Source organism: Setaria italica, chromosome IX (genome assembly GCF_000263155.2).
Source record: "Setaria italica strain Yugu1 chromosome IX, Setaria_italica_v2.0, whole genome shotgun sequence".
Lineage (NCBI taxonomy): Eukaryota > Viridiplantae > Streptophyta > Magnoliopsida > Poales > Poaceae > Setaria > Setaria italica.
In genome coordinates, this window is record NC_028458.1 from 58,632,981 (window position 1) to 58,646,889 (window position 13,909).

Consider the following 13,909-nt stretch of genomic DNA (forward strand, 5'->3'; position numbering starts at 1 on the left):
TATATAAAACAACATCATTGCCATCATCAGATTCCTCATTTACTCAGGGTGACATAGCGATCAAGAAGTCTCAAACTGTGAGAGGCAGACAAATCGATTCGAGTTCTTTTAACCATGCATGGTGAACCTAGCCCCACGACATCCGCGCACCCGGAGGTCGCTTCCTGTGTCGGCCTTCCCCATCGATCCCCTAACCCGTGTCGGGCCCATTTCCTTTGGTGCAAGGTTCCACAGACCCGGTCTCTGCCGTTCCGTGACCACGCTTTGCCACCACGTGCGACAACTAGCAGGGGAACTCCGTTCCAAGAACAATGGGGCGACCGCTCACGTCTAGGTTCAATCAGGTACTAGGCTTCCTCATCCCATACTAAGTATGAGGCTAGTACTTTCAAACACTTGATCACGAACACCACCACTGTCGGGCCTTAGCAAGTTTTCATAGACAGACAGGGCAACCATCCGACCACCAAAGAGTTACCAAACCCTGCCCCGTCCATCGTCCTTATAGTTGTAACAGGAGAGTAACACATGCAACTCCTACAACTCGCGAGTGACAGGAGATCACTCGGCTTTTACCGTTTCCTATTTAAGCAATGCAGCTACTCGGTCCAACAGCTAGTGCTCATATCAAGGGTTACTAAGTCATGCATCTAGGGTTTCACACAACTCCTAAACGTAAATGCACAAACATGCTATTCGGAAGGCATGTGCAAGTTTGACAAGAACACATAGGATCTTCATGCAACCGGGGCTTGCCTGCAAACAAAGAGGGCGGAAACTGCTCGACTTCGGGGGCGGCTTCAACTTCAGCAGGCGGGAACTCGGTTACAGCTTCTTCTTCGGGCGCCGGGTGCAGCTCGTAGAAGCCGTCAGCGAGATGCAGCTCTACACGGATGCAATGCAAAGGTTAGCTTAAACGTTTTGATTTGACAGCAACACTGGCTCTCCTGAGCCCAGAAACTTGCGACAAAGAGCAGGAGGGGGAGGCGGTTGGAGAGAGCGGATGATGATCAACAGGTAAGGGTAGGAAAGAAACGAGTGGTCTGATCCTTGAACTAGAGGGCGTGATAACTGGGATCCTCAGGCGTAGGCGCTGAAGGGTTCTCACGTTTTACACTTACACCCTCAAGTTGAAGAAAAGATCACAGCCAGACCCTCGGGCGAGGCGGACAAAGGTCGGCAAACAGACAGGGTCGGACGAGACGGAACTGGGGTCGGGCGGATAGGAGGGGTCGGTCGAGGCGGACTTAGGGTCGGCACTCACCTTCTTCCTGAAAGGAAAGCTTGGGGTCGGGAAGAGGCAGACTTGGGCACGGAACTAAAGCTTTGAGCAGGGACCTAGGCCGGCGGTGCTCCGGCGGCGGTGCTTCTTGCAGATTGCAAGAGAGCTCTTGCGCAGCACAAGAGAGCAAGCTGCGGGGTGACTTGGATGAACTGAGAGGGAACTGGGAGAAGAACTTCTCAAGATTGGGCGGATGGCGCTAGGAGCTTGAGCAGGGAGCTAGCGGGAACTAAGGGCAACAAAAGCGGAGGGAACTCCGGCGACGGGGCATTCCTTTTATAGCTGCGGAAGCAGATGAACGGAAGCGTCGCGGAGAGAGAGAAGGGAAACGGCGCGAAGGCCGGGGAGAAGCAATGGAGTGCTCTGCCGGGGCGGCGATTGAGCAATCCGGGCGGTGCAACAGAACTCCGGGGGTGACGCCAGCGATCATTGCGCTACTCCGTCAGGGCGGCGTAGGCGCGGGTAGACCGGTAGTTGAGATTTGGCGGAAAGCGGGCGTCGCCGTGCGGAAGAGGTGATAGAAGCGACCGGTTAAACGGCGCTAGGATCGAGGGCGCACAGGTGGGAGAACAAGCGGACGAGGCGCGGGGGAGAGTGCGGAACAACAGATTGTCGGGCGGCGTCTGACAGGGCGGGGAAAGGAACTGTCGCGGCCGCGGTTGGGGTTGGCGGTGGGGGAAATCGTCGTGTAGCGACGACCGGGCGGCGCAACTGTTGCTGGAAAGGACGGAAAAGACGGGCGACATCGGTCTCCGGGGCCGAGATCTGGGATCGTGATGATGGGCGCGGGGAGCGAGGCTCTGCAGAAAGGGGTGCAGAGGGCTTCCGCTTCTATTGGGGGAAGAGGGCGCGGGAACCCACTCGGTCGCTTGCCGGAGACAAAACTGAGCGGTGGCGTCGGAGAAGGCGAGCCACGCGGCAGGAAGGTTCTGAGGCGGCCATGCAACTCGAGTGCGGCTGATGCGGGGGATCTGGAAAAAGATCTCGCGGGTCCACCGGGTAAAAGATCGGACGGGTGAGGAAGATTAACAGGATCCGACGGATGGCTGAACTCGCCAGGGTCGGGAAAAAGGAATGAAGCAGTAGGGGTCGGATCTCAAGGGTCGGAACTGGCGGAAAACTGAGCACTTAAGTGCGATCAACATAGCAACTGACGGAGGTTTAAGGGTTGAGATCAAACCTAACTGGGAGAGATTAGGGGTTGGTCGTTACACCCGGCTTCTCCTCCCTCTCCCCCAGTCGAGGCGGGCGGCGGGCGCAAGCCGGGCGCCGCGCCCGGTGACAATTCAACCGTTTTTTTCCTCGCCGACAACGACTCAAAAGAATCATCTGTAACGGCATCGCTGGCATTGCAATTGGCATTTGCTACCAATATTTGCTGCTCCAGGACTCCAGGTGCTCCTGGAACGTCAACGACATCAGCATTCAGGCATTGCTCTGACCAGTGAATTCTCTTGAACAAAGTCACACCAATCACACACAAATAAGCAAAACAGCCAATCCACCCAACATAAAGCTGACGGTTCAAGCGCAATGCAGGAATTGTCCTTCCCGTTAAAGATTCGTTCAAGAGAATTCTCTAAAATGACATTGAAGCTCAATTTTGCTGGCATTGCTATTCACTTAAACAGATGCCACCAGCAAGCGTCCTCGTTTCAGATTTTCACCTTTGGATCAACAAGAGCTTACAGATGTTGATCCAGATGAACAACCTGGAACCCATCAAATATACCTCAGCCCATGACCGGGTTTGTTTCAGGCTTTCAAATGCTATTGGGTCTAAGAACGCTATCCAATGTGTTTAAATCTTAATGTAGCATCTTATTTCAAATATGCTTAATTGTCACTACTCTGTCTTATTTTATTGTGTTTTATTTTTACTCGATTCCACTTGTACAAATTGCAGAAAACACTATCCAATATGTTATATTGCTGTGTTGAGTATATAGACGGAAACACCCAACCAATTCGCGCTTATTAGCAGTCTGTGTGTTTACAATGATGCCACAAGCTGCTGCTACTACTATCTATAAGCTGATTTTTTTAACTAAAGAAACAACTGCGTTGAACACAACATCCTGGCAAATCGGAGTTCAATTTATAAACTCAGGGGCTTGGCTCGTCAATAACACAGAGCTAGGGTTCACCTACAAAATTAGGATGCACGCTATGAATCTCAGGCAAATCAATCAATTTGAAGTGAGGAAGGGAAGTCCAGCAAGCCTTCACTGAACATTCATCAGAAAATGGAGTGGCTGTCTGGCTGGCAACCATTTTTCATGGTCATCAAGCCAACTTTTTTGTTTTTTAGTCCTTTTGCGAAAGATTCTCACAAATAGGCCTTTGGTGGAACCAATTCCAAAAAATAGACCCTTAGCTTGGCGCCAAGCTACAACGTCTCGGCGCCAGCCATCCTGACGTCAAGGTCCATGCGCAGCTGCTGATGTGGCGGGGGGCTTGCGCCATCCATGTTGGACTGTGGGTTTATTCCATGTAAGTTGAGGTCCTTACTGCAAATGATCAACACGATACCGTCTTAATCGAGGAGATGTCCATACATGCATGCATGTAGTACACAGTATGTATGTATATATATGGCCGGCTCGACGATGACACCAACGGATCGAACGAAACCGGCATATGCCTACACATTTACCGTACCGTTACTGTTAGCAAGTAAAATAGTCTAGGCGGTCAACCTGTACTACATTGTAACGGCTGACTATAGCTAGGGCCAGCTGTACGTGCGCATCTTCGATCGGCAGTTAACTGCTCCTTGTATGTACAAGGGAAATTTTGCTCCTGGACATGGTAGAAATGCGGCATTAGCCACAGGACATGGTTCATTCTTGTCTTTGCCGAAGGACTGTTTGCCACGAGACGCTGGAACCAATAAAATATCTCCTTATGGACTAAGGAAGTGTGAAAAGACAAATTTGCCCTTGTTAAAGACAAGTCATCTTGTCCCCATCAAGGCCAAGGTGGGCCTTACAAAATCTGCAGTGCGCTTTCCAACACATGGTTGGTTCACCACATCTCAAGCAAGATATGATGATGCTACACATTCAACAAGCAAGCTAAGTGGCCGCCTGTGTATTCGTCGTTTTAAGCTTGGTGGGCTGGCCCATGTATGTAGTCGTAGCATTCATTGAAATCCGATGCTGGATGCTGCAATTGCTTGGTGCTGCGACCACCGATGACAATTACCGTCAGCTAATTAAGCTAGCGACGCCAGATAATCCGGGGCGTCTACCTGCTGGCGAATGATTAATAATCCAATAATTAATCCATGTCGCGCACACCGTTTTGCTATAATACACCTGGTGCATCCTGTACGTAGAATGCACCAAGGCCGGTGGGCGCACTAGGTTGGAGCAATCAGCGCACCCAACTAAACATGTAGTGATTGCTTCCTAAGTTAATTTGTATTTTTCACATACCACGTAAAGCCACCTAGCATACAAATCCTACATCCATGCATGGATGGAATCTTTTGTTGGTTCGAATCTTTGAAACAAATTTTCTCCTAAACCGTAAGCCCGATTGACAAACCGTTTGTTCCATCTGTCTCAAAAAAATATTCTTAACAAAACTAGATCCAATATGGATATTTTTTTATCGTTTAAGCCAGTTGCATTTCTATGTACCATTAATTGCAACTTGGACTACTAGAGAGTTGCAACTAGTTATGTGGCGCCGCTACATGTGTGTGTCTATATATATATATATATATACACATATATATATATATAGACACACACACATACATACAGGGCAAGTTAATTAAAAAGTGTTGCTCCCATGCACACTAATGAAGGAATCTATGCTGGTAAGTGGTAGATATAGGGGGTGTTTGGATCTTTAGTCCTGACTAAAATTCATGTCACATCGAATATTTGGAGGCTAATTAGGAGGACTAAATATGAATTAATTATAAAACTAATTACACATATGGAGACTAATTCCCGAGATGAATCTATTAAGTCTAATTAATCCATCATTAGCACATGTTTATTGTAGCACCACATTATCAAATCATGGACTAATTAAGCTTACTAGATTCGTCTCGCAAATTAGCCTCCATCCGTGCAATTGGTTTTGTAATTAGTCTATATTTAATACTCTTAATTAGTATCAAAACATTCGACGTGATAGAAATTTTAGGAGGTCCTAAAGAAACAAACGGGACCATAGAATAAAAGTAAAAAGCGTCATGTCCTGTGATGCATGGCCGCCCAGAAATAGAATAGCTAACATAACATGCTACTGCACTGTTTGCTGGAGTCCAACGAATAAAACCCTAAGTACAACCACCACAAAGAATACAAGATTGAATGCACGCGTGAAAAAAAGCACTATCTTTCGCTCGCTCGTTGGGGGTTGGAATGAAAAGCACAGCCAGCACTATGTATTATTAATTCTGATTTCCATTTCGATTGGAAGGTTCACTACCAAAAGCCCGTGATAAAGCTGCATGCCTTGGTAGGGTGGGACTCGGAGGAATGACAACGGCTGAATGAGCTGTAGGCCGGCGAAACGAAACAAAAGCCCGTGATGAGTGGCGTGGTGCAAAAGAAGCTAGCTAGCATCCAACAACGATGAATCCAGTATCCAGACAGTGAAGAAAGCACACAAATTAATTTTCACAATAAGGACGCACACAACCAACCACGTGTGCGCGTCGCAGCGGGCTGGGCGAACACCCTCGCTACCAGCTCGGTCTGAAGGTGACAAGAAAAAAAGCCAAATTAAAGGGGCCCGGCCGGCCGGCCTCTATCTAGGTTGTTCCATCCCATATTCCCATCATGTATATGGACGCCTCTGACTCTCTCCCTATATATAATATTAATATATATATAACAACAAATAATAATAATAATAATATATAAGCTACTGTAGCTAGCTAGCTAGTCGAACTGGACGATGGAGCTGTAGACGCTGTCTGGCTGCCAGTCCGCCGGGATGACGTTGTCCGCCACCAGCGTCTTGCCGGACTCGTTGGTGACCCGCAGCGAGAAGGGCCCCTGCAGCGGTCGCCGCGTGTCCATCCGCCAGATGGACCCCCAGGACTCGCGCATGGGCTCCCACACGCCCGTGGGCTCCCCGTCCTCGGCCCGCGACTCCATCAGGTCCACCTGCACCACGTCGCCGTCGCCGTTGGAGTACTCCACCAGCACCGCCAGGTAGTTGGGGTTGGAACCGCGCTCGATGTGGAACGTAACCGTCAGACCAGGGTACTGGCAAGCAACCCTGCAGTAAGTGTATATGCATGTGTCACATCCAAATCCCCTAGCTGCTTTCAATTACATTTTTGCATTGGGCCCATGCATTGCATTGCATGCATATAGTAGTTAGTTAGTTAGTTAGTTAATGGCCTGGCCTGGCATGCATGCACACCTATTATTATCTTATCTACTTTATTTAAGTAGTATGCAAAAAGTAGTAGGAGTATGTATGCAATGCAAAAAGGAAGAATATAATGCACTTTTGCATGCTTTGTGTGTGCATGCGCGAAGCAAAAGGCCACCACAGCTAGCAAAGCATGGATATGTATGTTGCCTGCCGCAACGGACGGTGGACAGGAATAATGTATATTTTACAATCAATATACCTTTTGAACTGAATGTCTATGATTCCCGCGTGCCTGAGCTCGTCGTTGCGGTCGTCCTTGGCCATGGCGCCGAAGGCCGTGCCGCTGAGGTCGAAGTGGTAGGGGGCCACCGGGTAGTAGTTCATGTCTGTGATGATCACCGTCTCGGGGATGCCGGAGCAAGCAGGGTGGGCCAAGCACCGGATCTATATCCATGTTTTGCAATGCGATGTTAGGATGTTGCGTCCTGGCAATGGCAATTCTCAATTCAAGTAGCTAGCTACCTGGTAGCATGATCCGCATCCTTTGCCGTCCTTGAAGAGTGGCTCGTTCCCGCAGGATGTCATGGCCGAGAAGGGCGGCATGTTGACGCCCTTGAACCCGCAGGCGCCGCCGTTGTCGTCGGGGCCGGCGCCGTTGGGGGCGCCGTACCACGTCGCGCGGGCGTTCAGCCACCCCCCAGCACTACCTGAGTCGGCGCCGCTGCCGTTGTTGGCCGGCGGGTAGCCGCCGCCGCCGCTGGGAGGACTGGAGTAACTCGATGGTGGAGGAGGGGTCGTTGTTGGAGCCGTCGCCGGCGGCGTCGTTGGAATAGGGGCGGCGTGGGCCTTATGCTGCTTGCTGCTCTTGTGCTGCTTGGTGGAGCAGCTGGCGTGAGCCACCAGCAGGAAGAGCAGCGCGGCCGCGACGGCACGCTGCTTCTGCTTGTAGGAGGAGGCCATGCTGGTATGTATTGGGATGAGATGATGATGATGATGATGATGATGATGGAGGATTGGCCTGGCCGGTCGATACCAAGATGTATTTATAGCAGGCTCATTTACAGGCCGCCTTATATTAGCTAGCTTGTTGGATCATCATCAGATCGAGTGGGGCACGGGAGGCGTCGTCGTCCATCGTCCATCGCCCACGGGTGGCCACTCGCTCACTTCACATGCGCCTGGCTGCTTGTGCCCTTGATCGACCTGCTGCTTGGCCTGTTGCCCTCCCATACATGTCATCCTCTGCCCGCCCGGGGGTCACGAGCATGTACTACTACTTGACTCATGCGTGCTTCATCCATCGATCTATCATCAGCTAGCTGCCTGCACTGCAGGCCACAAACATTAATCCGTGTCTATTAAATTAAGCTACGCAGCCATTACTATTTATTACTAGCACTGAGGCGTACTAGTGTAGTACGTGGCGCCAAGGAACACAGAAAGCTGATGCGACAACAAACAAGGAACACAGCTAGCTGATGGATGCCATCACACATTACAGGATCCATCGTCGTTTCCTCTAATTAATTCAGCCGCCTAGTCCGATCCATCGGCTTCTCATCTCCGGCCTGATCATCAGTCAGTCCTTCCTGAACACGGAGCTAGCGATCGAGAGCAATAATCCTGTTCTTGCAAGAGCAATAACTTTGAAACCTTCCTCATCTGTTGCTAGCTGCTGCTCATTCATGGGGTGATGCATGGCCAGGAAGCCCAGCTGATGATATGGATCCATGGGTCGTCACATGCGGCTGGAGCGACCCCACCAGCTTGCATGCCGCCTTTGCCCTTGCCTTGCCCTGTGGTCACGAGCAACCAAGCATACTAGAGCCAGCCAGCCTACAACAACAAATGCTTAATCCATTTCACACCTTCAATTTGGCAAACAACAGGCCGGTACCTAAGTTTACGAGGCGCTTGTGCAAATACAAAATAAAAAAAATGTAGTTATACTTCACAATGTCATTACCATAGCTATTAATACCTCGCAGGCTCACGCTAAGTCGCACTTTCTATCAAACCCGGTTTTAAAACAAAATCAAGTGGTACCTATATGTACGTCAGGATCTATTTTTATATATACAGTGACATTATTAGTGAATAACAGTAACAGTATCACGTAAATATATATAAATAAAGATTTACGAGTCTATCAAAGATATACAACTTATTCCTGGAAACGAAGGCTCCAAACTTCACAGGCAATCGACTGGGGGTTGCGTACGCCTAGAACTCAACATCATTTTCAGAATAACTTCACACATCTTCCTCTTCTGAGCAGCAGTAAGTAAGGGTGAGTACACTTATGGTTGGCACTCAGTAAGGCTATAAGATATAACCAAAATAACGATTTAAGTCTATCTTCAAGTTTATTAATCATGTGAGGATCCAGACCGCTCTTGACCGTGAGCACGGCTAATATACCAGTTTTACTTTCTGCAAAGGTTGTACACTTTCACCATAGGTCGTGTAAAAGTTCAAAAGAATTTTGGATCCAACCATGCTGTGCAAAAGTAGGCACTTATCACACTACCAAGGTGTGACTGCATAGGGACGTTACGAGACCTTTACAAAGACTCCCTAGTAGGTAGTGGTCCGCTAAGGTTTCGACAGTTACGTGTGCATAACCCTCCCCTAAGGTGAGTATCTACAAAGAGAATACCACTCAAAAGAGTCGAGCTATACCCTATCACAAGACCCCCTCTTGCCCTTTCGGTAAGACCACCACAAACCAGAGTCTCTAATTAATTAGGCAAGATCAGAGCATGTTGATCTTATGGTTGTACTGTTTCCTAGGTGGTCGCTCCATGTTCCAATTAATACATGGTATTCTTATAAAATAAGTATAGATAGAAGTATGGTTAGGGATACTTGCCTTTCTCCAAAGAATAGTTACTCTTACAGTTCTCTTCGGCTCTTGCTTTCTTGAAACTCTTAATCTTCAAATCTTTCGAACAATGATCCTTCTACTCGAAGCAATCATCGACACAAACATACAAGCAAACAAACAAGTACAACTAAGAACAATACGCTAAACCAAAAAGAAAAGCTTTAGAAGAACGTACTAAGGCTCAAATCTAAGATCACGCGAATGCAAGAAACGCTAGGAACAAAATTATGGTTAAAAAGATAAAGCTATTGAGAGATTTGAATTATAAAAGAAACACAAAAACCTACCTACTTCATATATTTTAATAAATAAAACAATGTAAAGATATTTTAAAGAAATAAAGTTATATTATATATAAAAAGACGGTGCACCGACGCGCCCTCCGGCACCGTCACCTGCCATTCCAGACCACCCTGCGCTTCCCTCGCGGCACGAATAATGTGTTACGGGTGGACTAATTGTTGTTTAGGGTGGTACGGGCTAATTGTTGCTTAGTGGATTTGCGCCGCCCAATGTACGGGCCTGGCAAACAATAAGGAAGACCGACATTATTTTGAGTATCTGATAGGACAGTCACAAATAAGGGCCTAGTTGCTAAAGTTTGGAGGTGCCAAATTACTGTTACAGCACTGTAGCACACTGTAGCGTTTCGTTTGTATTTGTGAATTATTGTCCAAACATTGACTAATTAGGCTCAAAAGATTCATCTCGCAAAGTACAACAAAACTGTGTAATTAGTTTTTAATTTCGTCTACATTTAGTACTCCATACATGTACCGCAAGTTTGATGTGATGAGGAATCTTCTTTTTGCATAGTGCCAAAGTTGGGAGTTGGGGGTGAACTAAACAAGGGCTAAAAGAATACGAGCACCTCTTCCAAAAAAAATTCCTTAATTTCCGTTCAAATTTTACAATGCTCTTACTCGTCCAGTATAACTAAGGCCCGTTTGGTTCTCTAGTGGCTCCTAAAATTCCTATCACATCGAATATTTAGATACTAATTAGAAGTATTAAATATAGACTAATTATAAAACTAATTGCACAGATGGAGGCTAATTTGCGAGACGAATCTATTAAACCTAATTAGTCCATGATTTGACAATGTGGTGCTACAGTAAACATGGGCTAATGATGGATTAATTAGGCTTAATAGGTTTGTCTTGGGAATTAGCCTCCATATGTGTAATTAGTTTTATAATTAGCTCATATTTAATCTAATTAGTCTTCGAATATTCGATGTGACATGAATTTTTAGTCCGGGCTAAAGATCCAAACATCCCGTAACTACGCAATGACTATGGGCCTGAAAGTGGTGGTTCTGGGCTACCTTCTCTTTACAAGCTATCGGATTCGGATCCTGACCTTCCTCATCCTTCTATCAAGGCCATTCCTGCCGGCCTAGTATATAATAATATACATTATCGATCGATATGATCATGGCATGCGTACGCATGTGGTTGGTTATATACCTCGGTACGGTGCCAATTTATTTCTTAACAGTTTTTGCTTCGAAGAAATGGGCTACTAAGAAGATTGACAGATTACGTAGGAGTTTCTTGTGGCTTCTCTTTACTTTACAAGCTTGCATGGCGAAAGAATAATTCAGTTAGAGAAGACCACCCCAATCACAAATGGAGGACTAGAGGTTTATCAGATGGCCGAATTCACTGGTTTGTCACTGACGTTGGCGACGAACTGCAAAATCTGCTTATCGAGTCCAGCTTTATGGGATGCACAATATTTTTGATGGCCGATAGATCCTTGTGGCGTGCGCATACATGCGGAAGGCAAGCATAAATTCTGTGCTTGGTTGCTCATACGCTGTACACTCCAAAATTCTAACTGCTGATAAGCTAATGATCAGGAACGGTTTGCCCGCTGTGTGCATGACCAGGAGCTGTTTTGCTAGACAAGTATATATGGCACTTGGTGTCCAATTGGACCAATCTCAACTTTCAGAGTCCAAGTATAGATGAGGACAATGTACAAAACTGGTGGTCCAGCACTTTATTAGAGCCTCTCAGCTTCAGGAAACAGAGATCAGTCGCTGCAGTCCTCATGCATGATCACAGCCTGAAACGACATCTGGAATCGTAGGATTTTCGCGCAAGTGCCTCACTGCTGTCCTGTCCAGGTGTTTAGCTTAGTTAAAGAGGAGGTGTTGCTGCAAGTAGCGGCCTGTGGTAGGCCTCAGCTCTCCTAGCTATTTTCTAATGTGTTGTCGAGTGAGTCTTTATTTTTTTATATATGTATCCCCGGCTTGCTTCCTTGTTAAGTGAGACTGCAACGCTCCTGCATTACTTCAAAAAAAAATATATATTGCTGATCCTGATGGATCCATGCTCTATCCTTATAAAAAAGAGAAAGAAAGAAAGCCTAAGCTCTATCTACCACATGCATGCTGATGGCCCTGCGTGCAGAGAGAAGACTCATGTCGATCTATATCAGTCCCAGGCAACAGGCATGCATCATGTTAGATGGAGTCCGCCGCGCAAGACTATAATCCAATCCAACCCACATGCATATGCCCGGCCCCAATCTTCTTCATATATTTCATTTGTATACATGCATCTCCACTGATTGATCCCATGCATGCATCTTAATTAGACCACGACACGTGCTCTGCGTCTCCTTATCAATCTCCATTAGGCTTTAAAAGCAGTATGGACAGAGTGATAGATGCATGCTTATTACTTGGTTAGTAATTCCTAAATTGTTGTTAGGAATGGGCCTGCTGCCTGCTGTAGTGTAAGAATCTCAGTAAGTCCACTGCGCCTATGTTCTGATTCCCAAGGTTTCAGGCCCTGCAACTGCTATGCTGTATGCTGATGCAGCAGTATGTGTAGCTAAATTGTTGTTAAACAAGCACAAGATGCTCCAGCAAGTAAAATTAAAGGTGAATGCAAGTTAAGCCCATGCATTGCTTATTTAATCGATGGATCCATCAAAGCCATGTGCAGCCATCAGCGATGCTTCAGCTTTATTACATATAATATATATACAAATAGGTAGCTACCCCTCCGAGACGGATCCATCACCGACCGATCACCGTACCGTACCAACAAGTAGAGATAGAGAGTAGTTGCTACTAGCTAGCTAGCTCAATCGATCCGATCCAAGCAGGCAGCTCTCAGGTCGGTCGTAGCTGGAAACAATGGGGGTGTTGTCATCAATCTCCCTCCTGCTTCTGCTTCAGGCCGCCGCCGCCGCCGCCTCCTCCGTGAGCTACAACGACAGCAGCAGCAGCAGCAGCTTGATGCAGATGCAGTGGGGCAACGCCAGGGCCACCTGGTACGGCCAGCCCAACGGCGCCGGGCCCTACGACAACGGTAGGTATCTCTTGCATTGCACTTGCAGCAGCATTGCACTTGCTGGTTGCATTCATTCCGTTCCATTCCAGTACCACTAGAGGTTCATTTCTACAAATGAAACATGCAGGCGGCGCTTGCGGTTTCAAGAAGGTGAACGAGTACCCGTTCATGTCGATGACGTCCTGCGGCAACCAGCCGCTGTTCCGCGACGGCAAGGGATGCGGGTCCTGCTACAAGATCAGGTGCTCCAAGCACCCCGCCTGCTCCGGCCGCACCGAGACGGTGGTCATCACCGACATGAACTACTTCCCCGTGCCGGCGGCGCCATACCACTTCGACCTCAGCGGCACCGCCTTCGGCAAGCTGGCCAAGCCCGGCCGCAACGACGACCTCCGGCGAGCCGGCATCATCGACATCCAGTTCGCCAGAGTGCCCTGCGAGTTCCCCGGCCTCAAGGTCGGCTTCCACGTCGAGGAGGGCTCCACACAGGTCTACTTCGCCGTGCTCGTCGAGTACGAGAACGGCGACGGCGACGTCGTGCAGGTGGACCTCATGGAATCATCTCGTCGGGGCGGCGGCGGACGGTGGACGGCGATGCGCGAGTCGTGGGGCTCCATCTGGCGCCTCGACTCCAACCACCGCCTGCGGCCGCCATTCTCCATCCGCCTGCGCAGCGACTCCGGCAAGACGCTGGTGGCGCGAGACGTCATCCCCGTCAACTGGAGGCCAAACACATTCTACAGATCATTCGTCCAGTACTCCTGATCGATTCCACGATTAGTTGTTGGATTGCATCTTGCGTTCGTCGATCATCTGTACTAATAATTATTACTTACTTATATTACTGCCATGGATGGAGTGTATGTATGCATGTATGTATCTACAATACTTAAGACTCTATTTAACTACCAATGCAATGGAATGGATCTGTCCTCAACCGAAAAATACAAATTTGATCATCAAGGTACTACACTAGAAGCCAGTTGCTCCCTGCAGACTAGAGTAGTCCCTGTGTGGCTCATGTGCCCTCTGCAACTCTGCCTGTGTTCTTGGAGCCTAGCAGACTTGACTGCATTG

General features: G+C 48.0%; 2 protein-coding genes across 2 annotated transcripts; one reads left to right on the forward strand and one right to left on the reverse strand.

Annotated features, from left to right (window-relative positions):
* Nucleotides 1-5,896: 5,896 nt before the first annotated feature.
* Nucleotides 5,897-7,676, reverse strand: LOC101781890 (expansin-B7). Its single transcript, XM_004986049.3, has 3 exons — nucleotides 7,157-7,676; nucleotides 6,894-7,078; nucleotides 5,897-6,532 (listed from the first exon to the last, which is right to left on the reverse strand). The coding sequence occupies exons 1-3, from the start codon at nucleotides 7,592-7,594 to the stop codon at nucleotides 6,190-6,192; spliced, it is 966 nt and encodes a 321-aa protein (XP_004986106.1). The 5' UTR covers nucleotides 7,595-7,676; the 3' UTR covers nucleotides 5,897-6,189.
* A 4,886-nt stretch (nucleotides 7,677-12,562) lies between these two features.
* Nucleotides 12,563-13,771, forward strand: LOC101781488 (expansin-B8). Its single transcript, XM_004986048.3, has 2 exons — nucleotides 12,563-12,850; nucleotides 12,960-13,771. Exons 1-2 carry the CDS (start codon nucleotides 12,676-12,678, stop codon nucleotides 13,595-13,597), a joined length of 813 nt encoding a protein of 270 aa, XP_004986105.1. The 5' UTR covers nucleotides 12,563-12,675; the 3' UTR covers nucleotides 13,598-13,771.
* The last annotated feature ends 138 nt before the right edge of the window (nucleotides 13,772-13,909 follow it).

Excerpts from the sequence above, each read along its gene's own strand:
- LOC101781890 (XM_004986049.3), bottom strand. The coding sequence starts at position 7,594 with ATGGCCTCCTCCTACAAGCAGAAGCAGCGTGCCGTCGCGGCCGCGCTG. Across the intron at positions 7,079-7,156 it reads GATGCGGATCATGCTACCAG|ATCCGGTGCTTGGCCCACCC; the intron begins GTAGCTAGCTAC and ends ACATGGATATAG. Across the intron at positions 6,533-6,893 it reads ATAGACATTCAGTTCAAAAG|GGTTGCTTGCCAGTACCCTG; the intron begins GTATATTGATTG and ends CACTTACTGCAG.
- LOC101781488 (XM_004986048.3), top strand. The coding sequence starts at position 12,676 with ATGGGGGTGTTGTCATCAATCTCCCTCCTGCTTCTGCTTCAGGCCGCC. Across the intron at positions 12,851-12,959 it reads CGCCGGGCCCTACGACAACG|GCGGCGCTTGCGGTTTCAAG; the intron begins GTAGGTATCTCT and ends TGAAACATGCAG.